Source organism: Nothoprocta perdicaria, unplaced genomic scaffold (assembly GCF_003342845.1).
Source record: "Nothoprocta perdicaria isolate Ctin4 unplaced genomic scaffold, notPer1 scaffold_42, whole genome shotgun sequence".
Lineage (NCBI taxonomy): Eukaryota > Metazoa > Chordata > Aves > Tinamiformes > Tinamidae > Nothoprocta > Nothoprocta perdicaria.
The window spans coordinates 2688828-2715751 of NW_020455666.1; the positions used below are offsets into that span (position 1 = coordinate 2688828).

The 26924-nt window shown below is 40.8% G+C and overlaps 2 protein-coding genes across 5 annotated transcripts; both read left to right on the forward strand.

Annotated features, from left to right (window-relative positions):
• Positions 1 to 7516: 7516 nt before the first annotated feature.
• Positions 7517 to 16153, forward strand: CNBP (CCHC-type zinc finger nucleic acid binding protein). 4 transcript variants are annotated; one of them, XM_026046089.1, is made up of 5 exons: positions 7517 to 7637; positions 14008 to 14127; positions 14406 to 14501; positions 14686 to 14884; positions 15166 to 16153. In XM_026046089.1, the coding sequence occupies exons 2-5, from the start codon at positions 14025 to 14027 to the stop codon at positions 15281 to 15283; spliced, it is 516 nt and encodes a 171-aa protein (XP_025901874.1). In that variant the 5' UTR covers positions 7517 to 7637; positions 14008 to 14024; the 3' UTR covers positions 15284 to 16153. The 4 variants fall into 4 exon arrangements, with proteins under 4 accessions (XP_025901874.1, XP_025901873.1, XP_025901875.1 ...); XM_026046088.1 differs by having other exon boundaries at positions 14683 to 14884; positions 15166 to 16151; XM_026046090.1 differs by having other exon boundaries at positions 14409 to 14501; positions 14683 to 14884; positions 15166 to 16151.
• A 1835-nt stretch (positions 16154 to 17988) lies between these two features.
• ISY1 (ISY1 splicing factor homolog) lies at positions 17989 to 26496 on the forward strand. Its single transcript, XM_026046081.1, has 11 exons — positions 17989 to 18009; positions 18142 to 18164; positions 18723 to 18774; positions 19527 to 19592; positions 20173 to 20215; positions 20382 to 20494; positions 21134 to 21251; positions 22118 to 22240; positions 23128 to 23237; positions 24086 to 24172; positions 24913 to 26496. The coding sequence occupies exons 1-11, from the start codon at positions 18007 to 18009 to the stop codon at positions 25018 to 25020; spliced, it is 846 nt and encodes a 281-aa protein (XP_025901866.1). The 5' UTR covers positions 17989 to 18006; the 3' UTR covers positions 25021 to 26496.
• The last annotated feature ends 428 nt before the right edge of the window (positions 26497 to 26924 follow it).

Here is a 26924-nt window from a genome sequence, read left to right on the forward strand (position 1 = left end):
TCATTTTCTGAATACTAATGAATGCTGTAGAGAAATATAATTTCTACATCATCCTCTCAGGTGACTCTGTTTAATGCAAGTTAAGTAACAGTCATCAGTATATAATAGTTCCTATTATCAACTTGAAATTAGAGAAGCCTTGAAGACTAAGTATGTGTGATTCTGAAATCAGTGATGCTTCAGCATCATTTTGAATCCCTTTTTGGATTATAAATAAGCACTCTCTGCTGCTCATGTGTATGTGACACAGAACAAGGAACTTTGCTAACACCGCTTCTGAAAACTACACTGTAGTATTGTATTCCTGATTTTTATGACTCATTATGACTTAAGACTCTTTCTAGAAGAAATCCTTATGGAGCTCTCAGGAAAAGAATGGAATTTGGGACTGGTTATAAGACATTTTATCTGTAAGCCTTCACTTTTACAGTTCTGAGCATAGTTTGTTTGCTTTGTCAGTGAATCCCATGGTATCTGGCTTTTTTAACCTTTAATATTGCCTCATATGTATTATTCCTCTAATATTCCTCTTTAGTTTATGACATAATTAAAGCAATTCTGTTAACTCAGTCCTGCAGAATATCTAATATGCATATCATAATTTTTCATTCTCATGTCTGCCCTGTTGGATTTTATATCTTCAAGCCATGCACCTTGTATGACCTTCTACTGATCGCCAACTTGTTGTTTCTCATGCAATTAAAGCGAAAAATGCCTATTTTTAGCATGTAGAAATATTCTAGGAACTAAAAAACTGTTTGTCATCTCTGTTGGTTAAGCCTGATTTTTTCATTTGTTACTTGGTTGAAATTAGCATGGAATTCAGTTATCTTTTGGTTGTTGATAAGGTTTAAATTTTTAGAATACATTTCTGCCTTGAGTTAGAGTACTCCTTCCTCACAGACCTTGCTTTGCACAGCATTAAGTGGACTTCTTTGTAACCACCTTTTGGTTACCAAAAGAGTGTTTGTGATAATTACATGGTATTTCTGCTTAATATTTAATGAAACTGAAAAGATGCCACCATTCTTATATCCATATTTCAAAAGAGGTAATTTTGTATAGCTATCTGTTACATACATTCTGTACTATTTTAGAAAAAATAGAGCCATTGAGGAAAACAGAAAAGCATATAAAGCTCCTTTATATGAACACAAGCTTTTTTAAAAAAATTTATTTTTGTTACATATCTATCTTTTTACACAGAATTAATGTCTGAAATTAATGTATCTATAATATTTTCCATTAAATTAGCAGCTGCTAATTTTTTCTTGGCAAAGATGGTGATAAAGTAAAACAGCTCAACTGCTTCCTTGGCAGATTATTCCAGTAATAATGTTGAGGGCAGAAAACAAAAAATTCTTACTCATTATTTCAGTAACGAAAGGGAGGGGGGGGGGGGCGGAATTTTACTCTCTTTTGCTTTGCCAGACTGCAAACAAGACAAAAAACGGGATTTTATTTAATGAATAAACACTGCAGAGCCTCAAATCCAGCTGAAGCCAAGTTGTTACTCACTCTCACCTTACTGAAGCTTTGGGGCTTAGTCAAGTACTGATAAAGTGCTGCTTTCAGTTTTGGAGCCACACTAAGTATTACGGCATCCAAGCTAAGTTAGCAAGCTGATCCTGGGGAGAGGTGGCAGGGTGAGAGGACAAAGCAGCTCTGCCTTTGTGCTTTACCTCTAGCCTGTAGGTGTCTTGCATTCTAGTAAAGTTAGAATAATTAGTGTATTTTTTTATTTAGAGTTTTCTCTCCATATCTTAAAAAGGCTTTTTTTAGAATCTGGACATATCTGGTGTGCAGCTGTGCCCTTGCTGCATTCCTTTTCCTAAGGATCTCCTCTTTCCTCAAAGTGAACTGGAATAGCCACGCTGGGATGCCCTCTACACCAGGGAGAATTGCTGGGGCTGGTTACAAGTTGCTTCACAGCAATCGCAGGCTGATACAGCACATATTGATTAGGAGTCTCAGATAATGATTTCATAATCCAGTCTACAAAGTTCACTTCATTGCCCAGAGAAGAGAAGAGAGAAGATGAGTTTTAGTTATGGGATCTGGTTGTCCTCTGGAGTTACAGATTTTGCTGAAGTAAAGGGGACTGTACCAGCATTAAACTGATATATATAAAATATATGTACCAGCATAAATATATATGTACCAGCATATATAAAATATATGTGTACACACGCGCGCACACACACACACATATATATATTATAGAAGAACCAGACTTGTATAGTCCAGTCATGTCAAGAACTACTATTTTTAGTTGTATTTGGAATAAAACACTGCCTAGAGGTCTTCAGTCCCTGGTTACTAGTCAGCAAAACCGAAGTTTTGGAATCATTTGTATTAATCACTGGAAGTTGTGAGAAAAGCATTTGAAAGCAAGAATCCAGATCAACAGACTGACTGCAGCAGATGCCTGAGGATCAGACAGCTGATAATATACTTTAATGTACCCTAGAAGTACAATCAAGGATACCTTATGATCTTTTACATTGTAATGTTTGAACCTTAGAACACTGCACAAAAACAGAACCAGCAACATTACAAAATCTGACCCCTTTAGAGGGATACTAGAACTCTGTTAAGACTGTGTACACTTAAAGAAATATTATCATGGTATAGTGTCTAGGCTACATATTATATAGGTTGTTCTTTAGTCTTTTCCTTGTGTGTGGTCTCACAGACCTACTTCAGCAACAGCTGCTAGATCATGCAATACATATTTTTGTGCACATCCAGACCATCAAATACTGGTGTATTTTTAACATTATAGTCACACGTAACAGAAGTAACAAGTAAATCTAAATCACTATCTCATAGATTTGTACAAAGAAATAGTGCAATTACTGGTATGATAAAATGATAGCCTGAAGATGGAAATAGCCCAGGATGTTGAAGTGTATTGAATAGTTGGGAGCTAATAGGTTATTCCATACATTGTTTTAAGAATGAATTAAGATTTAAAAAAAAAAAAAAAAAGAGAGAGATCTGGATTTTTTTCTTCCTGCCAACAAGCACACAGAGAAGGCTTTATTGAGACATTTTCTCCTTGTATCTTCATTTGATACAGTAGTCATTGGCTATGTTGGATATGACCTGAAGGTGCTTTCATATACAGACTGTACAATCTGCTATTTCAGGCTCTACTTCTGTCCGAAGGCTTCTGCCCTCCTGCATACCTTGTAAGCACTTTGTTTATTTATTTATTTATTATTTTACAAAGCACTTCTAATAGCATTTTATTTATAAACTTCTTCACACATATACAAAAAAGTGGTTAATGAAGTAGTCTGTATAATCAATTAAAATCAACATCACTCACTTAAAATATATTAAATCTTAAAGACATAGTGGAGACCCTATGTATGTTTAATAAGAGAGCCGTGTGTGTGCTAATAGGTCTCAATTGCCCCAACCAGCCTCAACTTGTGCCTCCACCTACACTCCTGCACATGGGCCCAGGAGTTACGTTTAAGCTCAGCCTGGAGCCTACAGTCCCTGTCCCAGGTATGTGGAGGAGTGCTAGTCCCTTTTCAGCTTGGTCACAGTCACATCTGTGCCAGTTGTTGTTCTTGATGTGGACCCTGATCCGTGGACTGTCTTCCTGGCTTGATATTGACATTAACACTGTGTTGTCCCTGTGTACTTAGCTGGCAGTCTTCGTGCTGAGTCCTAGCCTGGTTCTTGTCACTGGATCTGATCCTAGCTTTGACCTGAGGTCTGTCTCATCCTTATGAATTTGTCTGATGGTCTGGACTCTTGATGAACCCCAGCTGCCATCCTTGAAATTGCCATGCTTTAGTACAACAGGACTGGCCCCTGGATGGCAAGGCCTTGGCTCTGACGGCCATTTGTCGTGGTTGGCTTCCGGCTTCCCATTTCTTAGGGAGTAGTTGGTTTGTTCTGCTCCCTGGCAAATAATATTTGCATTGCTGCAAATATGTATGTGGCTGTTTTAAAATATGTAGAGTGTACAGTAATCTTTCAGACATATAAAGCTAATATAGGAAAAAAAAGGAAGAAAGAAAACAAGAAAGGTGATGATGTAGCTGGAGTCCTCTTAGGTAGCAAAGATTTTTTTGCTTGATGCTGACAGTATGCAGTAGTTGTGAGGTAACTTATTTACTTTGTTTGAAATGTATCGTCGTTATTATATATAGATATAAGTATACAACTAAGTAATTGAAATCTCATCAGATAATTGTAATAAATCAAAATGAATGAGGCATATGGAATCACTCAGTGTAACGGCAGATTCTTAAAAGTTTAAGGAAAGATGGAACAGAAAAGCAGTGTTGTAGTTTCCTTCCCTTGAACTAGAATAACTTAACCGTACAGGAATGGATCTGGCTAGTTTAGAGTAAGTTATATGCTCCAAGAAAACTCATATAGGAACCTACAAAATAACCCAGCCATGAAGGCTGAATATGAGCATTTTATGATAGGAACAGGCAGCTCTTTCCTAGTAACTGCCCTGTCATTCAGGGGATCATTACTTCTAGGGGTCAGGAGTCCCTCAGCACCATCACTGAAGCTCAGTGAATTGTCACAGCCACAAGTGATAGCCAGTCAGTCTTTCCTCGGCATGCCAATTGATTTCTCTGCATGTCTCTTTTCAGAGTAGTTAACCATTATTCTGTCTTTAAGAAATAAACATTAAGAACTGCCTCAACCTCCTTCTGTTTCTTTCAGCAGTAGATGATGGTCTTTTTGTAGTCATCATCTTTGTGGATGTTGCAGACCCACTGGGCATGAGAGAGACAAAATACATTTCTTGTGTGCAACACTGCATGACAGTATGGTATAAGAAATCTATTGATTTTGGAGAGTCTTTAAAATACTTTCCCCCTTTGTTTTATATAGATAGGAAGATAGATATAGAGATATAATATCTATATCTCTATCTATCTGTAAGTGTATATATATATACACACACACATATAAATGTATTTACCATTGCAGTTATGTTTACTACTGAAGCTAGGATGAAACATCCAGTGGCAGTACTGTGTAAGATAGCTATTTATTCCAGCTCTGCTATGGCCACCTGTCATGGAAAATTAATGGCTGGGATGGGGAGAAAAGAGGACCCAGCAACTACTTGTTCTGAAACAACTGATGAAAGACTGTTTAATAAACAACACTCCAAAAACAGTAGGGTTTTTTTTTTTTTTTAATTCTTGTAATATGCATTGTACATTTTAATTTGCCTTGGTTTTGAAAAATTCAACATACAAAATGAAGATGTACTTCAGCAATAAAAAGATGTGGCAAGAACCAATGATAATTGCTCAGAAATTGTCTCGCAACGTTTGTTCAACAACTCAGAATTTTCTGCCTACACATTTAGCTATCCAGAAGAAAACAGTACAAGAACACTAGCTGCAAGATGTGATTTCTTATTTGTGCATCTTAAATGATTTTGCTTTTCATCCAACACTTTTAGGAATTGTCTGGTTTAGGAAAGACATATTGCTGGAACAACAGAGTACCTTCAGCTATTAACTGTACTGAAGATTGCTCCTTTGAGTACTGTTCATAAATTGTTCCCGAGCCTTGGGATTTTCTGGACAGAACTGACACAATGGGGAAGCTTGGAACTGACATAACTTGTTTAGGGATAGCTCTTTTCCTTGCACATAAAAACATAGAGAGTTTGTACTTCTGCCTGGTTTTCTACAGGAAATACTGAACCAGGAATAGATGGCATATATTTGTATCATGCCTTTTTTTTTTCCATTTATGATCTGAAAACTTTAGGAATTAAAACGAACCGTACAATTATTGGTGAGTAGGATTGCAATATATCTTAGGCAACCAACATAGGAAGCAGAGACTTATGCTGAAATTCGAAGGTAAAGACCGGAAACTTTTATTTGTGTGAGGAAACATTGTTAAGAGTTTTAAGTCTGCTGTCAACGTTCATATTTTGACATCATTGTAAAACAATTGCCAGAAAAAAAGTTTGCACAAGTCATAGTACAGGAAATCTGAAGCAGAACTGGGCCTGAGATGTATTTCCCTGTCAAGCATTGATGTTGATACAGTTTTGTCTATTTTCATTCTACATAAAATGTCACAGCATAACAAATATAACACATGCACAAACAAATACAACACCGTAAACAAAATGCAAATAAATCCGAACACTGTAAAACTAAGATATAACTTGAGGAAGTCAATCCGAAGCTATCTTTCCACAATTGGCCTTGCACAACCAGTTTTCAGTCCTATGTGAGTCTTTTTTACTTTATTCTGGTAACAAATATGCAAGTAGAGAATGACATTTCCACAGAAACTTTTAGGGATGAGATTTCCAGCCAAACAGTGCTGACATAGATGGAGTAATTGTGGATAATGCCAGACTGCCAAACTTCATTTAATTAAAATAAATATGGGGGGAGGGAGGTATTTTTTGTTAGGTTTTGATATGATACTTAGGCAGGAATTCATTTATCAAGCTGCTAAGACAAAAAAAAAAGTCCTTATGGGCGAGCACTAAACTAAGCAGTAATATAGTGAGTTTTGTATAGCTACAAGTTCTGGGAGAGTAAAAGCTTTTGAGTAACCGCGCATTTTTCTCTCAAGAAAAAGCTTTCCACTTGGTCTCCTCTGGGTCGGGACGACCCGTGCGCAGCGTAGCCGCTCCTGCCTCTGCGCTCGCAGCCAGCCCCGGCACCGTCCACCATTTCCTAGTGCCGCCCAGAGGACGCGCGCCAAGGGCCTGTTTGTCAAGATGGCGGACGCTGCGCGGCTCGCCCCGGCGCCGCGCTAGGAGCCCGGCGCGAGCGGGCCCCGCCGGCGCCTGGGGCTCTCGCCACCCCCGTGGCCAGGCCGTGCCGAGCAGCCGCAGCGAGCAACGGGGCGCTGGGCATGGGCCCCGCAGCCCATGAACGCAGAGGGAGCGGGGACGTCGCAAGGGTCGGTGCGGGGAGGAGCGAAGCCACTGCGGGTCTGCACGGGAGCCGCCCGGCAGCGGGGGGCGCCTGGGTCCACGCGCGCCGAGCTGCTGCCCAGCGGCTGCGAGTCCTGAACAACGACCGCCACGGAGGCATCCTCCGCGGGGCTCTAACCGGGGACGCCAGAAGAGCGGGAGGCTGGGCGGGCCTCTGGGCCCCTTTTCTGCTGCATCACGGGGCGCGGGCTGCGCCTCTCGCCAGAGCGGAGCCCAGAGCCGCCCAGAGTCACGACAGGAGGTGCCGCACAGCCCAGCGGCAGCGCGCCCGGCATGGCCGCCCCCTCCCGCGCAACGGGCACCCAACCGCCGCGCAGCCCCTCACACCGCCCCCCGCGTAGGCGCCGAGGCGACCGCGGTAGGCGGGCTCCGCCCACCTTCCGGCGGCGWTGATTGGACGCCCCCGCCCGCCACTCTGATTGGTCGCTCTGGGGAAGCGGTGCGCGCCCATTGGCCCCGCTGTGGACACTAGTGAGCCGTGCGCAGAGTAGCAGGGAGGGGCGGGGTGAGTGGTGGGGGGAAGTGCGAGCGCGCGGGGTCGTGCGCAAACCGCGTGTGGCGCAGCCAAGAAGGGAGTYGGGTCAAGCGGTGGAGCCGGGCAGTGAGCGGGGCCTGCGGAGTCGCGGGTGGCAACTGCGACGACTGCAGCACTTGGCGCGGAAGGCTGCAGGTAACGGGGCATCAGCGGGGCTGCGGCGCCGCGGCCTAGGGCCCGGCGTTGCGGAGCGCCAGGGGGATGATGGCGCTGGCGCACTCCGGCCTAGTGCGCGGGAAAGTGGCGCGAGCCTCTCCTGCCCCGCCGGGTCTCGCTGCCTGGCCCGAGCCCCTGGGAGCGGGACAGACCGGGCAGCGAGGGTGGGTGGGGTGCTGGGGCGGAGCGGGGCTCTGCCAGGCCGAGCGGCGGCGGCTGAGTCAGGCCCGGCGCGTTCCGGAGCAGCCCGCGCGGCCCTGGGGGAAGGGAGGGCTGGGCCTAGGGATAGGGCGGGGGGGGGGGGGGGGGGAATGGGGGGAAAGGTCCCGCTGCGCTCGGGGCGCCCGCGCAGAGCCGTCCGGGCGCGGCCCGCAGCGTTTTCCTGCCTTGCGGAGCGCGCGGGAACGGCCATAGCGTTCGGCCCGCCAGGCGGCGACGGCGGGAGCCGCTCGCTGAGCCCCCGGCGCTGGAGGACCGTGGTAGCCGCGACCGGGGCTACCGCTCCCCGTGGCCACTGTGCAGCGGGGAGGGTTCCCGCCAAGCCCTAACTCTCGGGTTGGGTGTCCGACTTATGTCGGGTGAGGGAGGGGCGGCAGCAGCAGCMGCAACTTCGAGGAAGCGTTGGGCAGAGTGGGGCAAGGCGGGAGGCGGCTGCGGTAAAATTATTTCTTCTCTATAAGCAAGCACTTTAAAAGCGGTACTAAAGCGCGGCCCGCGCTGCTGCCGAGCGGGGCGCGGGCGGAGCGGGAGCTGCGGGCCCGGCCGCACCACGTGGCTGCCCCACGTGTTGGGCCCCGCCGCAGACGAGCGGGTCGAGGTGTTGCAACTATTTGTCTCCGACCACAGGCATGGATCGCGGCCTGCTCCAAATCCAAGTGCGACCTATAAATGGATAGGAAAAATAGTCCATGACATCTGCGCATCAGGAACTAGTGGAGCAGCTTTTTTTTTTTTCCTCTCTTTTTTTTTTTTTTAAAGTTCCTGTCTGACATAACTTCAGAGTAGCCACTGCTACTCATCTACTATCTAGAACTGTCACAAGGAATTATTAAACTTAATAGCAGGTTTTATTTTCATTTCAGCACTACTTGGATCACGTTGGCACAGAGTTTAAACTTATCTACTCAGTGTTCAATTCTTTCTTCCAAACTGGCCTAGAGAAGTAGCCCTGTTGCTGTCTTCAAGATGAACAGATAAATGAGTTCAGTATGACTGTGCAAGAATCTTAAGACTTATAGGCTTAACCTGTATGTTTTTTTTTCCCAAGTAACTTCTACCTTACAGTCTTATTATAGCCTTTAGGTTGGTTTTAATGCTAAAGAAGTTGCATGTTTGCTGATGTGTGCTTGTCTATGTTTAAAATATTATCCAGATACCTATAAAACAAAAGGGTGAGATTGTGGAAAGTGTGTACTTGGTTGGTATCCTGTAGTTTCCCTCAGCCTGTATGTAACAAATATAAGTGGACAGGAAGAGATACAGAATCACATCCAAAGAATTTCTGATTACTAATGAACAAGAATGTCCCAGGATTGMTTTTTCCGTACTGTAGTCCAATGTTGACCCTGCCTCTTCTTCCCCTCTGCCCCCCTCTCCCCCCCCTTTGGCTACGGGCTGCCTAATAGGGATCCAAGTTTTTAAGTGTAATTAACTGTTACTTTTTGTCTTGACTTCATATTAATGCTCTTGGATCAGGTGATATAGCTTGCCTTTGTATTATATTGAAGGGACCTGAGGAGAGTTCAGAACTTGGCTCTAAACTTCTGCAAATTTTCCTGAAGCTTCAAGACAATTTCTTTCAGAGATGGAGTATTATTATTTGCTGGCTAAAGTGCCTTTTATTTATTCTTTATTTTTATCATAATAAAGATAAAAGCTGAAAATGAGATCACTAACTTGATCTGTGTCTGTTTAAAAGTTACAAGTATGAACATTTGTACAAGTTTAATTGACTGCTCTATAGTTTTGGTTAAGTGTTCTAAATATTTTGACTTCTGCTTTGAAGCTGTAAGTGCTAGCATTTTAGGAGAGAAAATACTGTCACATTCTAGTATTTTTGATATGTTCAGAGTGGTTTTAGACTGAATTGTCAAATTAGGTTGGATATTTAGGTTGACCAGGAGCAGCCTTGAAAGAAAACGCTAATTTTTTAGTTTTGTTTGTTTTGTTTTAAACACAYGTTTTTTAGCAGTGGCTTTAGTCTAGTCTGTCCTTTGGTTGAAGGAGGAAGGAGGAAAGTCCTGTTAATGTTAGATGGAAATGGCTTTTATAGATCAAAGGAAGTGCCTGGTAAGTACAATGAAGATAATTGCTCGTGTTATAGAGCTTTTACTGGTAGCAAGCAGTTGAATACTAAGGAACTACTAGTATATTTAAAGGAATGTCTTGTTGAGTGTCCTTGCAACAATTTCTCCATTGCTCCCTTAACTGTTTAGTTGTAGTATTTTACTTCAATTTGTCTGTGGTATAAATACTATTTGTACAGAGAAAATCACTCAAACTCTTCTTTAGAGTAAGAGACCTTAGTTACGTCAGCCTGGCATCTTCTTCCCTAGTTATTTCACTTACAGAAGGATTTTTACTATAATGTGGACCAAATTCAATTTCTGTCAGAAATGCTTATTATTGCCTATATTAGGCAATATTGAAGAGTTTCTGGACTTTTTTCCCCACATAGTTAAAAAGTAATGTCAAAAGATAAAACTTTTGTCACCTGTTGCCTTGATCCAGGCTATTCAAAATATATCTAGCTTCAAAATAGGTTAGTTAATTTGTGGATTTGGCTGTTAGAGCCAGATGCTTTTCACACAGAGTAAGTGTTTGGCACTTAGGAATTGCAGGTAACCTGTTTTTCTTCTCTTCAAACCTTCAAACTTTGGAGCATAATTAGTGAATTTCAACTTCCTCGGTATTATGAAGAGCCCAAGTTAAAGACTAAGCTATGCCTTTTTCTGTTAAAGCAAGCGTTTGTTTCCCTGCCCCGCCCCCCCCCCAAAGTAAAAGCCATGAAACATGTACTAGAAGAAAACTCTTTTTGTTATCATGTGGTCTACAGAATCTTCTAAACCAGACTGAGATATTTCTGAATCTTTGTATGAAGACTAGGGATAGCTTAAAAAAAATCGTCTTAAGGTTTGCTTATATATTTTAAGCTGTTAACCATAAAACCCCTGGTAAGGCGTGATCTTAGTACCTTGAGGTCTGGTGTTAGAATTAGAAATGGAAAACTCTCCTAATCTAGCATAGAAAACTACTACAGTGGCACCTAATACTTGAATCTGTGAACTAGAACTAGGGAACTGTCAGCCCACGACAAAAAGTTGTCCTGCGGAACGAAGTTTAAAATTCCTTGTTAATATGATTCAGTGGCTAGCCACAAGCTGAATCTATTTCAGCTTCATACTGCTGCTTAAGGAGTGCTGTATAAGGGGTCCTGGTAAACAGCTGCATTCTTCCCTTCTGCAGGCAGCAAAAGAGTAAGGATTAGGTTCTTCAGAGTTTTGGAAATTGGTCCATGTGGCAGTGATTCGGTGCATCTTACAGAATTTGACCTGGCTCAACAGTAGTTGGGGTCTTAGTTCTTTTAATTCTTTTTTTTTTTTTTTTTTCATTACAGTGTTTTCCTGTCCAGGATTTGGTGAGGTAAAAATCTAGTTGTGAAATGTTTGGGGGGGGGGGGGAACTATTTTAACGCTTTAATTTCAAAAAGTTTTGATAAACTTGTCTGCAAGTAGAACACTTTACAAGAAAACCTAAATTAGCAACTCTCCTGAAGTCTTACTGAGGTAGCCTTGGTAGATAAAAGGAAATGGAATTGCAGGAAATTTGTCAGTGATGACAAAACGGAGAAGTATTAACTGATAGGAGAAGTTTTGTCCTTAAGTGTTTGGGATTTTTTTCCCTACTTGAAATACTTTCCAAAAAGTTTGGACTTTTTTACTTGTCAAGGAGTTACGTTCTGAAATAGCATATCTTGGATTTTACTTCTTGAAAGTGAACATAAGCTATACCTGAGAGTTATGTTTTCTTTTTGACTGAGTAGAAGGTGGGGGACAACAACACACCATTTATGTCAGTGTTGAACTTTGCCCCTATGAAACTTTTTGGAATGTGGGACAATTAAAAGTGGTTTCAGCTGCAGCCTGATCTAGATAGTAAATTTGAATTCAATTTCAGGTCCTTTCTAGGAAGACAGACAATAAATGCTAAAGTACTGATGAAGAAAACTACCAGGCAGAGTTTTCCATCTTCTGATTGGGACACTTAAAGTTGCCAAAGATGGAGCAGTATGCTCATTAATTAAGCAGTATACTTTTTGGCAGCCATAATCTAAAAGATCTGAGGTGAGGGTTGAAAATAAAACGTCCAAAGCTAGATGTCTTTAAATGATTCTCACCATTCATTCAGTCTTGAGAGAGACTTGCCCGCAGACAAGTGGCAGTTGGCTTATTCCTGGATTTCTTACTCAGTTTGTCTAATCTTAGCTCTACCAATTTGCTGTTTATCAGAGGAAGGCAAACTGCCTGTTTCTTATTTTGAGGGAGCAGTTAAAAAGGAGACAACTTTGATTTAGATGAAAACTTCTGTGAAGCGGTGAACTTTTATTCATTGCTTGAGCCTGACTTGCTGTGTAGTCTGATAGACTGATCTTAGTACAAAAATATATGCTGTATGTATAAAGGCTATCTACAGTGCTTAATAAACACTGTTCTCAACCATGTGTTACAGAACTGGTCACATTAGGGTTTTGGTAAGGTTAATTGTCTCGGTTGCTTCATCTTGTTACTTGATTCTGTAGTTCAAAATAGATGATTTGGATAGAAGTCTGGTAGATGTTAACTTCCATCTGTAGGTGGCTGCAGTTCTGTTACAGCTGTTGGCCTGGCTAATCTTTTTTAGTAGGTTTTTGTTTTGAAGGAGGAGTGGCCAGAAAGCCATCACATTTTTTTTCAACATTTGAATACTTCAGAAAGTGCTCTGAATAAAAATGCCTATTTTGAATTGATTTTTTTGAATCCGTGGTTCAAACCGAGTCTTATGTAAGAATGATAATGCTGATTCTTCCTTGAAGTTGTATATTCTTTTTAGAAAGAAGCCTGTAATGGGAATAAAATAGTGATAGAGAAGGTTTAATCTTCTAGTGGGGATTAGGCAAGTTAACAATACATGGTAGGTGGAAATTCTGCTGTGAGCTTCCCTGGTCTTGTTGCACTGCTGCCCTGCTACAGATGGGTTAAGAATGAGTGGGGAGAGGGAGTGTATATAGTGTTTAAAGAGGCTCAGTCAAAGCAAAGCTTGATATGCATATTATTAATGCGTTTTTAAACTTACCTTCAGGCAAGCTTAACTGGAATCTGTTTTATCTTTCCTGTTGTATTTCTAGTTCCAGAAGTTTTGCATAATTATTTTTATAGTTTAGAGGACTTGTTGGTCTGTGATTACAGCCTTTTTAATCTACCATTTCGTAGCCATTGAATTGGTGGTCTTTAGCAGGCTGATTTTGCTGCTCAATGGAACATGCCTCTTTTCCCCAATATGGACAAAAGAAGCTGTTTATACTGTTCCTGACAGGCATGCCTATCTGATGTTTCCCTAGCATTCTAGGAATGCTTTCCAAGTTAGCCTTCTAGATGTCTGGTGAGTGTCTGATGTCTTCTTGGGATACCAAATGTGTCTTAAACACTTTTCTCCATGTAAACGTAGGAGTGGAGTATTAAGCCTGCACTGCAAGTTATATTTTGAAGTTGTAAAGCAGCAATTTTAAACTCCTTCTTTAGATCACAAAAGAACTGATCTCCCTTTTTAAGGGCTTAGCTGTAATATTGGCTATTCTTGAAGTAAGTATCTGGAATGTAGCTTGGGTGGTCTGTATAGCTGCAGTCAGATAAACACCTAAAGAATAATTTAGGACTGCCTGGAAGAAAAAGCTTCGTAGTGATAAGTAGCTTTCTTCCTTACCTTGCTGTGAGGGGTAAAGTAAGTGAATGTGTATTTCTGAGAGAAAGCAACGGTAAGACTGTTCCAGCAGTAGTTGGGACAGCTTGTTTCACTCTTAGGCGTTCCACCGGTTTTTGAAGCAAAGACTGTCTAAAAGCTTCAGTTAGAGGAAAAGTCAAGCATATAATTTCTTCGACAGTTAATGAGCAAAGCAGAGAGATTCTTCTGTCTCCTACCATGGCTTTAACAGTTGTCAGGTAACAGGTAATCATAAACTGTGCAAACAGGTTTGAGATAGCTACAAGCAGGTTAGTTGCCTCTGTCAGGAGGGTAGGAAAACTTCACCTCTTATCTTAGTGTATGGCCTTTGGGAGAAAAAGGCTTCTAAAATTCTTTCCCTAACTCTTTCCAGGAGGATAATCTGCAGCAATGAGCAGCAACGAGTGCTTCAAGTGTGGACGTACTGGCCACTGGGCTCGGGAGTGCCCTAGTGGAATTGGCCGTGGTCGTGGGATGAGAAGCCGTGGCAGAGGTAACTTCTTTCTGTTTCTTTGCAGAGTAAGATCTTCCAGCTGACTGCCCTGAAAAATATCCAAAAGAGGTTTTGCTAGGTTTGAATCCAATAATTAGAACTTAGCTATAGCAGGATGGTACTAAACTTTATCATTCCTACCTTACTGTAAGAAACTTGCTACTTTTCTGAAGTTCCAAGGACTGCTGAGGGACAACCTGACTTGTAAGATGAATTGGCAATATCTTAATTCTTACCTTGATCCCTAAGTCTTTTCTTTCTCCTATTACCATTTAAAGCAGGCTTCCAGTTCATGTCTTCGTCTCTCCCGGACATCTGTTACCGCTGCGGTGAGTCTGGCCATCTTGCCAAGGACTGTGATCTTCAGGAGGATGGTAAGTATCTTTAAATTTTACATCTCAGTTGCATGCACAGAGCCCTGTTGTTGAAGGGAGATGTATAATGCAGCGATCACAATCCACCAAAACCACTAAATATCTCCTTCTGTTAGAAGCATGCTACACTTTAGTCTACCAAGGTTTTATAGTCTTGTTCTGTATCTTTTTCTTATTGTGGAAGCCTGCTATAACTGCGGTAGAGGTGGCCACATTGCTAAGGACTGCAAGGAGCCGAAGAGGGAGAGAGAGCAGTGCTGCTACAACTGTGGCAAACCTGGCCACCTGGCTCGTGACTGTGACCATGCAGATGAGCAGAAGTGCTATTCTTGTGGAGAATTTGGACACATTCAAAAAGACTGCACCAAAGTGAAATGCTATAGGTAAGAATGGATGAAAAAATGTTAAATGTGGAATGCACCCTCAGAGATGGATGTGTTCTGTGCCTAAATCCAGTTAAGAGGCTTAAACTAAATCTAGTAGAAGATACGGTTTTGTTTTCAGAAATTCAGAATTTATTTTAGACAGATAGCCCCCTATCTGTCACGATGCTAGAATACTGAAGCATAAGCCTTTTAAACAGAACCAGGATGCCTGAATTTTAGTGGATGCTTTTGCAGCTTAGGATGGCTTTTCTGAGTAGCTCTTTCATTTGCTTTTCCAGGTGTGGTGAAACTGGCCATGTAGCCATCAACTGCAGCAAGACCAGTGAAGTCAACTGCTATCGCTGCGGCGAGTCAGGGCACCTTGCACGGGAATGCACAATTGAAGCTACAGCCTAATTATTTTCCTTTGTCGCCCCTCCTTTTTCTGATTGATGGTTGTATTATTTTTCTCTGAATCCTCTTCACTGGCCAAAGGTTGGCAGATAGAGGCTACTCCCAGGCCAGTGAGCTTTACTTGCCGTGTAAAAGGAGGAAAGGGGTGGAAAAAATCAACTTTCTGCATTTAACTACAAAAATGTTTATGTTTAGTTTGGTAGAGGTGTTATGTATAATGCTTTGTTAAAGAACCCCCTTTCCGTGCCACTGGTGAATAGGGATTGATGAGTGGGAAGAGTTGAGTCAGACCAGCAAAACCCTCTCTGGGTTATATGGAAGTGATCCTATGCAGGAGGAAAGAAATTCTGGAAGTGTCTAAACTTCCTCATAACTTTAATTTTATTACAATGGCCTTGGATTGTCTGACCTCAGTAGCTGTTAACACCAAGTAATATCTGAATCAGGCCCTACATAGAGCGTATAGCTGAGTGGGAGTAAATAAAACAAACAAGATGCACATGCCTGTTAATGGCCATGAGAGAGAGAGAGAAATCAGGAATAAACTTTAAAAGTAACAGTAATACAGTCAATGAATGTTCATGTTGGAGATGCAGAATGCAATGGGGAGCTTTTGAATAAATATCTCAAACTAAATCTGAAACCCAGACATCAGTGCTCATAGCATATACAATTTGGAGCTATTCAGGAGTTGCAAATAAATGCATTTTCACAGAAATCAAGATGTTATTTTTGTATACTATATCACTTAGACAACTGAGTTTCATTTGCTTGTAATCAGTTTTTAAAGTAAGATGGTAAAAGCAATTGAAGTCCTAGAACATAGAAAATGTAATTTTAAACTATCAATAAAGCTGGAGGAGGAAGGGGAGTTTGGCTAAAGTTCCTTTTGTTTATTTTTGTTTCTCATGTACACAGTGCAAAATAACATATTAAAAGGGGTATGTGGAGGTGTAAAAGCTTAGTTTGGACTTTTCTTTTGTACTGTCTTAAGTTTCCATTGGTAGCATCAAGCTCTGAAAAATGTTAATTATGCAGTATTCTACTTCTCTGCATATATTCATGTGAATGGATTGGGTGTTCCGCACTGGACTTGTTGCTTCATCCCTGCTTCATGCAGTTAAAGCATCACTTTCATTCTGAATTGTTCAGGAAGACATTCATGAATAATGACCTTATTTTATGATCCAGTATGATACAGATCTGTTGGTACATCTGGAGTAGTTCAGTGATTTGATGCCTTCACAACAGTACTTCACCCTTCACACGTCATTACACTAAGAGCTATCATTAAAATGTTTAGCATTCAAAATACTTCCTGTGTGCAGTATGTTCAGCTTCCTGCTAAATAGTTTGCTTGACCAAAGGTTGGTAAATGGTAATTCACATTCCACAGATGAAAAGTGAGCAGACAGTAAACTGCAGTACTTTTATGGAAGTTAGTGGTCTTGCACAAACCTCTTTGTTTTCAGCCTATTATAGTAGAACACTGAAAAGTATAGAAAGGTAGCAAGAACCTGTCAATTGATTAATCCAGAAAGCTACAGTGGGGAGTGAGTGCTTTTACGCTTTCACAAGCTTCATTCAGACATACTTCCTGATCACCTTTTGCATATGTGCTTTCAGGAAGTTAGTAACTGAAATGTCTGTCCAATGAAATTGAGGTTGGTGGTAGTTACTCTCTGCTATGAGGAGAGTTCTGATGAGATAGTAGTAGCTCCTCCAGTAGTAGCTGCTGCAGCAATTTAGAGTTAGCACTGAATGAAAGTGACTTAAAACTTTTTACAGCCTAGCTCAAAGTTTGTCATAAAAGCTCAGTGATAGTGTTAAGCATTCAATTTTTTTTTTCTTCTGAGGTAAGAGTTAACATGTGATGTCACCAGAGCTCAGATGACTTGGCTGAGAACAACTGACATGAAAAATTGAGCGAGTTTTGGAAAGGCTGAGTTGATACTACTTCCAAGACAGGAAGAGCAGTGAGAAGGCTCTGAATTTGAACAATTTTTTTTCAGAAAGTATTTGTGGTATGCTGTGCCTAAGCAGAAAAGAACTAGTATTGCTTTTTACTCTGTCTGTGGAATGTAGAGATGCAAATACCTTGGTCTTCGAATACAACCTTCTTGGTTAAACACTCATTAAAAATTGAGGCTCTGATTACAAAGAGCTTGAGGTCTGAATCTTAAGCTACTAAATCTGGGGCTTTAAAAATGCTGTTTTAAAGGCTTGTGTTCTTGGTGACTTTGTTTTTCTGCTCCTGTAGAATTTAGTAGCTTAAACTTAGGAAGATCCTGATTTTTTTTCTATGTTTGGAAAGGAATATAGTTTTCTTTCACAAACATCTCGAGGTAAGGCGTGTGTGCGAATATATAATATAAAAAACTTTTAAAAAGTAGAAAAGGTATTCATGTCTTCTCTTCTGTAGAGAACAGTTTGAAGTTGGAGATGTGTGAGCTGGCTGATTGGAATATTTCGGCATATTTCTGCTATGTAGCTGGTGACAACTGTTCATGTCCTGTGGCTCTCGTGCGCAGGCGCAGGGCGCGCGCGGGCGGTGGTGGCGCAGGCGCGGAGCGGGCAGTCTCCTGCGCTGAGGGCGGGCGSAGCGCGCGCACGCGCGGTGCTGGCGGCACCTCCTCCTGCCGCGGCGTGAGGGGCGGTGCCGCTTCCGGCGCGGGTGGCGCTTCCCCGCGGCTCCTCGGCGGCGCTGGGCGCGGGCGGCTGCAGCCATGGTGAGTGCCATGGGGCCGGGGCCACCTCGCTCTTCCTCCCCCACTGTGGCGAGGAGCATCTTGGCGGCCGCCGCGAGGCACTGTCGAGGGCACTGGGCACTAACATGTCTCTCTGTGTGTCTGTCTCCCTAGGCCCGGAACGCGGAGAAGGCCATGTGAGTGCGGGCCCTGGGCCGCGTGGGGGTGTCTGTAGTGGTAACCGGGGCAGGGGGAAGGTGCTGCACCATGTAGGGCCTTGTGCTCTCCTAGTTCAGGAGACTACCATAGTCTCTACTCGATTGTAGTCTCCTGAAATATATTAGTAACGGCAAAAATCTTAATTATTAACTTCAGACCATCTATTTTTGTTTCTTTGTTTTTGTTTGTTTGCTTTTTGATCTCTTCCTTGCTATGACATGCAGACTTTGTGCTTGTAACTTGTGGCATACTTTTGCTGATAACGTTTAAAAATACGTTTAATAGAAATACTGATTTGTTCTTTAATTATGGAATAATATAGTAGCAGGATTTCTGCTAATGTAAATATTAACCACAGAGCATGCGCTAGTGTTAAAGTCATCTCTGGCCAGAAGAGCTAGTTGATGAATATGTGTAGAACTTTTTACAGAGTTATAGTTTATACAGAGTTTATAACTTAAGTTAATAAATAGTGGAAGTTGCTACTGCTGGGACACAGGTGTGTAGAGGCAACTTGTTTCCTTTCTTTTCTTTAGGACAGCCTTGGCAAGATTTCGTCAAGCTCAACTGGAAGAAGGGAAGGTTAAGGTATGTATGATGAAAAAAAAAGCTAAAGCTTTGCTAGCTCTGATCAGGAGTGGAGAGAACATTGCTTATGGACCTGCATGACTCCTACCAGAAAGGTCTTGTACTAGATACGCCTATTGTACAAGTCTATGAAATAGTTCATGTGGAAAGCAGATGAAGTAGGGACTGTTTGTGTTGTGTAGTTWACATTGCAAGCATATTCCTGTAGGGATGTGAATGTTCCCTCTCTGAGCAGGTTTAAAATGTTTAGTTCTGAGTGAATGGCAAAAGACTTCTACAAATACAGTGGAGTGTTTTACACTTGCATCTTAAGAAGTKGTATAGTAAATGCAAGTGTGAGCAGCACAAAGCAATAAAGAGGAAAGCAATTAGGTGGGGAAACCTGTGACTATAAGATTTCTTTGTTTTTAACAATGGCCAGAGAATGGAGATGGAGTAGGGCCTCCTGGCCCATCAACAGAGGYTAATGTATAAAAGCTGTATAAGTACTTCAGTAAAAAGAAGGGACAAAATAACTATATACAGAGGCCTGGGGGTAAAATAAAGTAATAACTTGTGTAAGGTATTCAGTGGAATGCAAACAAGCTGAGGAAAAGGCTTAGTAATGGAAGAAGATGCWTTGGATGAACTGTAGTTGGGAGAAATGAAATGGAAATAATCTTGAAAGAAAAGTAAAGAACATATGTGAATATATTCTATGATACTGTGATGCTAAATTAAAACTTTATGGTGTTTACCTTTCTGTTGAACAGGAGCGAAGACCTTTCCTTGCATCAGAGTGTAATGAACTGCCTAAAGCTGAGAAATGGAGGCGACAGGTAAAACTGCTGTAGATTTTTTTTCCTAATTCTGAGTCAGGTAGAACTTAGTAAATAATGGAATAACTGAAAATAACTTAAAGCCTTGCTAAAGCCAAAGTTAAATGCATTTGAGGTAAACAGCACTTCTCCCTTTGTTCGTTGAACCCATCAACTCATCCTAGAGGGCAATCAGATTGGTTGGGCGTGATGATCCTTTATTAAATTTATCCTGGTCATTCCCTTCTCTTTCGTGTRCTTGGAGGCATCTTCTGGAAGAATTTGATCCATCCTCTAGCTGGAGACYGTGGTTAGGCTGCCTTGTTCCCCAGATACTCCTGTGTCCTCCTTTGCCCGATAAGATACAAGTGAAGCTCTTGGATATCTTTATTAGGAAATAGATATTCATGATTACAGGTACAGAAAGAGCTGCTTATGTTTTAAGCCTTGAGGTACAGTATTTGAGTGTGAAAAAAAATCTGTATTGATACTTGAAATTTCCAGTCTCAGGTCTATTTTCTAGTTCAAAAGACCAATGTCTGTCTCTTTCTAGGTTTTCCAGGTTTTTATTTATTTTCTTTGTGTATTCTTGTTTGATTAGATCATTGGGGAAATTTCCAAGAAAGTGGCACAGATTCAAAATGGTAAGGTTTTTCAAATTCCATTTTATTTGTACAAAACTTAAATCCCAAGCAGTTATAATGAAAGCAATTGTGTGTGCACAAAACTGTCTCCCTTGTGCCGATTCTGAATTTGATCTGGTACTTCTAGCAAGCTGATTAACTGTTTGCTTTTTTCCCCTCCTAACAGCTGGGTTAGGCGAATTCAGAATTCGGGACCTGAATGATGAAATCAACAAACTTCTGAGGGAGAAAGGACACTGGGAATTCAGGATAAGGGAGCTGGGAGGCCCTGATTATGCTGTAAGTGTATACTGCATAGTTGCTAAGATTGTCCATTTCATTTACCAAGTGTTACTTAACCAGTATTTATTAGAGATTAACTGTATTAATCTTCAAAATAACTTGAGATCGTGTTAAAAGAAATATTTTGTTTCCAATTTGAGAAAGTCTGACTTTTCATTTGTGACTCTTGTTTGGATGGTCTTAACGTCCTCTCCAGGATTTGCAAAAATATTTTAATTGCATTCATCACTAAATGTGGCTCTTTTGTTCAGTACTGCACAGGTCTAAAATGATTCTAGTTAGGTCAGCTTTTTACTGTTGGAAATTTAAATAACGTGACTAGCTGACAGTTGCTAAATCATCAAAATAGTGCTTTTCGTCAGGTTTAGTGATGCAYGTTTATCTGATACCTGAACATATTAAAAAGGAATAAAGCAAATATAGGTGTGTTGTCAAGGTGAATCATGGTTAGGTACTTTAGGATTTGGACAGTCAGTTTTAATTGTGTGAGTTCTAATAAAAGTAGAGATCTATATAAAAAAGAGGGTATTTTACTTGTAAAATTATTTGGGTTGTTTGATCTCCCTTCTATCCCAGTCTATCAGCAAGCCCAGGAAAATAGGAATATTAAAATAACCTACTATTTTATGTTTCTAGAGAATTGGACCTAAGATGCTAGATCATGAAGGAAAAGAAGTTCCGGGAAATAGAGGTTACAAATATTTTGGAGCTGCGAAGGATTTACCAGGTGTTAGAGAACTTTTTGAAAAGGAACGTAAGTAAATGACAACCTCTTCCAGATTTGAAATGGCATAGTAGTATCTCTTGTGTTGAAAGTCAGCTGTAATATATGGTGAATATTAGTAAGAGAATGTTCCAGCCTATGCCTTAGATCTGTTRAATAAAACACTGAGAACAAATAGTTCATTAAATAGTATTTCTATGAGCAAAGAGCACCTTTGACTATCTGCACTTTGATTAAAGAAACATAGGAAAAAGTAAAATATTTTCCACTGCAGTAGATTTCTTAAAATATTAAGGATTGATATTCTGTAACAACCATCCCTCACAATGGGCTAACTTAAGTTATAACTTCGGATAAAAAAAAAGTTTGAACATGATTTTGGAGCAGAAATCAATTTTTGTAGATGCAAAAACTGGAAAATAGAWTATATTTTTAGTAGAAAGAGAGGCAGATACTTGAATGAACCTGAAGGTGAGATGGGCCTGCAGAATCGGACTTTTTTTCTTTGATATCCACAAAGGAAAAAGGATAGGGAGTACTTAATGGTCTGAGGAAGCTTCRGACACTTTTCGTATTCCTTTCATGTATTAGTCTTGCTTGATACTGGGACTCCAATAGGAAAAAAGGCATGACAGARTGTGGATTGCCCCGAGGTGGGAACTGCCACTGTCTGAAGCACTGGGGCTATGTATTCAAAGTATTCAGGCTAGAAGAAAATATCAGGATATCTGATACTGACAGCAATTCAGATCATTCACAGAAGTACAGAATGACTGAGGTTAGAAGGGACCTCTCAAGATCATCTAGTTGCCTTGTGAGGCTGGTGAGAACCAGGAATGCATAGCAAGCTGTCAAGATGTAGCTGGTTGAATGACAGTTGTGTGGGTCTTTTTCAGCTCTTCCACCACCCCGGAAAACTCGTGCTGAGCTTATGAAATCCATCGATGCAGAATACTATGGCTACAGGGATGAAGAGGATGGTATTCTGGAGCCACTGGAGCAAGAATATGAGAAGAAAAGTGTGTGAGACTCAACCCCCATAAATTGGCATCTGGATTTACTTAGTATTAAGGACATTAGAATATTCTGTCTACCTCTACAGTAGGGAAAAGCTGCTCTTCATCTCTTTTTGTGGTAATAATGATGGTTTGAATCAAACACCCTCTTTCTTGGAGTGTGCTATTTCCAAGGAGAGGTTAGACAGACAGATATACGTATTAGTATTTATTTCCCGGMCTCTTTTTGTGGCTTAGTCTTCTCCTTGGAGAAGCAATGTTAGTACTCTTAATGTGGCTGCTACACAGTAGAGAGATGCAGCAGCGCAGGTAGTTACATAATTTGAATCATTAGGAACATGCTACAAAATAAAAAAAAATGCCCTGTGAATTGAAAACAAAGTGACTCATGTGGGTGGTCACCCCACAAGGCRTAAGCAGATGCAATTGTCGGCGTGTGGCCAGCGGTCCTGCAGCTGCTGACCTGCTGCGGAGCTGCAGGAGATGCTTAGCCTGGGCACTTGACCCATACTGCTGCACAGCTCGGGAAGTAGATTGGCGTTTATTCATGGCATTTAAAGAGTCTTAAAATGTACGTGAATCAGGCTTTAGCATTGCTGCAGTACTTAATGAGTGGGTTTCTGCTTGTTAATGGCTAGACTACACTGGTATGTTTTGTCAGTTGCACTAATTGTACAACCTTATGCTAGATTTCTACCAAGACATAGCAGAGAAGAGCAGAGTTATGTCTGTTGAAAATGGCATTTTAAATAGGAGACAAATCGAGAATGCCCATTGCCGTACATGCAAGGTAGCTCTAGCTTCAGTAGCTGGAGAACTGCTGTTGGGGAGCTTGCCCATACTGTTGGGTGGTGCTGTTCTCACCATTTCAGTTTTCTTTTCCCAACCAGTTATAGCAGAAGCAGTGGAAAAGTGGAAAGCGGAGAGAGAGGCACGACTCGCGAGAGGCGAGGAGGAAGAGGAGGAGGAAGTAAATATCTATGCTGTCAAAGATGATGAGGTATGTGATGGCTAAGGTATTGAAACACTTTGGATGTCTTCCATGCTACTCATGTCACTGAAAACTCCATTGCTACTATGTTCTGCCCACCTCTCTGCGCAATTTACTGTACAATTGTCTCCATTTAATAAAAACAAATGTTAGATGAGAATTCATCTCTTAAGTTTATAGAGCGATAGAAGATRACAGGAAAGGCTTTTTGCTAGAGTGAAAAACAGTTAACAGTTGAGACCTTGCCTGTGATGAATTGTCACAGCCTGGATTGGTGGTGTACTTGTTTTGGTCAGGTAATTTCTGGTACTGAGCACTGCTGAGTCTTGCTTCCAAATGCGAGTCTTACTTCCAAAACCAAGGTCTTGTTTAAGTTCAAATCATGATATAGCAAAGTTTGGTTGATGTCACAGGCACTGTTGTAATGTAGTTTTTGCCCTCCCCTTTCTCTGCTACCAAAAGGGATACTGGAAACAAGTTTGTTTTTCTCAGTCCAGATCAAAGTGGGTWTATTATGAGAGTAAAAAGAAGATAGTACAAATACAACAAGGTACTGGAGGAACAACAATTTCTATCTTATGAGCTATCTCTTGTGATTATTAAGCTTGGCTGTGAGACATGAGGAAGAAAGTACAGCCTGAAGTGCCTCTAAGGCCCTTGCTTTCTGCTTGGGTTGGCTAGCTTCACTCTTCTGTTTATACCTTTGCTACGGCAGACAGAGGTATGTGACAGTGGAGGGAATGAAGCTTTTCRTTAATGCCCATGCAGTAGCTGTATAAAGAAGGGAAGCAACATGCCTTTAAAATTGAAAAAGGAGCAGGATCTAAATGATGTTTGTCACAATCCTGTTGTTTTAGTCTGATGAAGAAGGTGGCAAAGTAAAAGAAGGTGAAGAAGGCCAACAGAAATTTATTGCACATGTTCCTGTGCCATCTCAACAGGAGGTAAGACATGTGAAAATATAGGTGCACAGATACACTCTGCCTTTTGCAAGACAGATCTTAAGTTAGAGCAAAACACTGAGTCCTCAATGCAGCTGTACTGCCTATCTGCAATTATTTAATCTTATAAATGGTAATGCAGTTATTTCTGAACRGCTGGGTTTATTCTTGTAACTTTTTTTAAATGACTTTATCCTGAAATCACAGCAATGCTTTGAAATTACTTTACAGCAAAACTAATTTTGCAGRCTGATCTTAATGGATCTTGAAATTATGTACTTATTAAAGGATTATGTGGTATCTTGCTGTCATTTCTATGCAAACCTGAGACAGTAGAGGCTGTGAATCACTATATTGTGAAAGGCACAATCAGTAACAGTTATCTTAGGGATGTAGACTAGAGTACAACTCTACTTGTTCCATATTTATTAAGGAGCTGAGGCAGTTGTTTGAAGAGAAATTGAAGTATCTTCACTAAAAGTAAATCAAAATTGCAGCTAATTTCCTAATTCAAAGAACAGGAGCAGAGATCTCAATTTAAGGTACTGRTGAAGGTACTGTAAGATCAAGTCCAAGTGTAACAACTGATAACAAACATGAAGAATTCCACTAATTTTACATTAGTACAAATCTCTTGACTTTCAGTCTGGTTTGCTTCTTTCTGTCTTTATAGCTGAGCATGCTTCTAAATTCTTCTCAGCTTCTAAATTAGGCTGAATGTCTTTATATTTTTATATTTGCAGATTGAGCAAGCTCTTGTACGGAGGAAGAAGATGGAGCTTCTTCAAAAATACGCTAGTGAAACTCTTATGGCCCAGAGTGAAGAAGCAAAAAGACTTCTAGGGTTGTAACATTGCATCAGTATGTCCTGGTTTTTATATAATCCATCCTAGAGTAGTAGGTTCACATATTCTGCTGGCAGTAATGCATATCTGAGAAGCTCCCTGTGGGTGCTAGGAATAAGGGGTGATAAGGTTATGGTGACATGTAAAAGGCAAAAGAACAGTTTGGTTTTGTATTCTGGAATTACTTGTTCTGCAGTATTGAAAAAACAAGCCTCGATTAATTTGATCTGTTTTCAGTAACTGTCTTTAACACATTTACTTTGTGAAACAGTCTGTGTACTGGTGTATCTTACTGGCAGTAATTTTTTAAAAGCTGACGGAAATCTGCCTGTTGCTCCTCTTCCCAGTTTCTCCAAAATACTATAATTGTACACATATTTATCCTTTTAGTTATCTTTAGCCCAGGTCACCAGAACCCTTTTTCTTAGTTTACAACCTGTTTAGAGATAGTTTGGCAGATCTCATGAATGACTCCGAAGTTGATTTGTTTTATTTCTTTATCTGACATTCTTTATCTGATGCATTTCTATGCTGCTATGTATAAAAGTTGTTGCCCTTTTATTATTTGTAGCTGTACCWAGTTGGATTGCTCAAGTACTGAATATTTTAGCAGCTATTCAGCTATTGTAAATACTTTCCCATTTGTCACCTTTTTAAGTAAGATATTTTTAGTAAATCTTTTATACAAATAYATGTTTTGTTTCATTCTAGCTCAAAAGATGTTTTTTTTTCTTTAACTGTATCCAAAAAATAAGAACCTAAATAGGTATCTGTGTGGGATTGAACTCTGGCATCCCCCATTGTTCTCAGCCTGAGTAGTGCGAGAAGAACTGTTTAGGGTCCTATGGATGACTAACTTTTTTCTACAGATACAAATGAAATTTTAAATAAGAAATGAGCAGCAAAGAGCAGAAGTGTTATCTAAAGAAAACAATGTTTAACTAAGCAGCCACATCTGGAAAAATCTGGTGTTTCTAGATGCTCTTCAATATTGGTTTTTATCTTTTGTAAATCTGCTGTAGAACCGTGAAATCTTTGAATTACTGTGACAGGCTCTGTCTTATTTAATGTGAATKATTATCCAAAAAGGCCTTGAAGCTGTCGGAAACATGGCTACCAACTTTGAGGCTTAAACACCAGAACCAAGCCCCAAACTGGAGCATTGACAGTAAGCAGGTAATGAATATTACAGACACTTGTAATCTAAACATTTACTTGCTTTGTGAAACCCTTGACTTAGTAATCATGTAACAAACTAGTACATCTCTCATTCAGCATAATGTTTTAAATGTGCTCTGAGATGCAAGTTTTCTCCTAAATTGTTTTCTGTTTTTGCTTCTATCCCTTGATTCTTTTCTGTTCTTGAATTCCACAGAATTTGTGGAAGGTGGTAGGCTTTCTTGTGTTCTTTATGTTGCTGTAAAAGAGAGGTCTGTTTTCCTGGAACATATTTGGCCACCAGGAATGAAGGAATTGGCTCCCTTCTTGTTGGGTGTGCTGCAAATGCTTATGGGACAGCCGTGCTTGTCAGCTAGCTGTGCTCTTCCCTGTGTGAGAGGGAATGCCTGAAGGCTGAGGGTTTGCTGCTTCTTACTAACCCCTGAGTTCCTGGAGTTTAGTAAGTTGCAAACAGTTTGTTATGTCCTTATCCCACTTTGAGGATGTTAGTCACCAAACCTTAATATGCAAAAAAAAAACCCAGAACAGTCAAATGAGCTTTCCCCAAGAGGATGCAGAGTTAAGGCTCTGTTGTAACCAGGCCCTTGCTAACCATACGAGCTGGTGTGTTTATTTGGTGGTGTTCTGTTGTTATTTCCTCTGGTGAAAGAGGGATTGAAGCAAAAATAGCTGTTTTGCTGTAGGTTTGCTAAACTGTGCACTGTCTTGAAGTCATAAAGGCAGATGCTGCC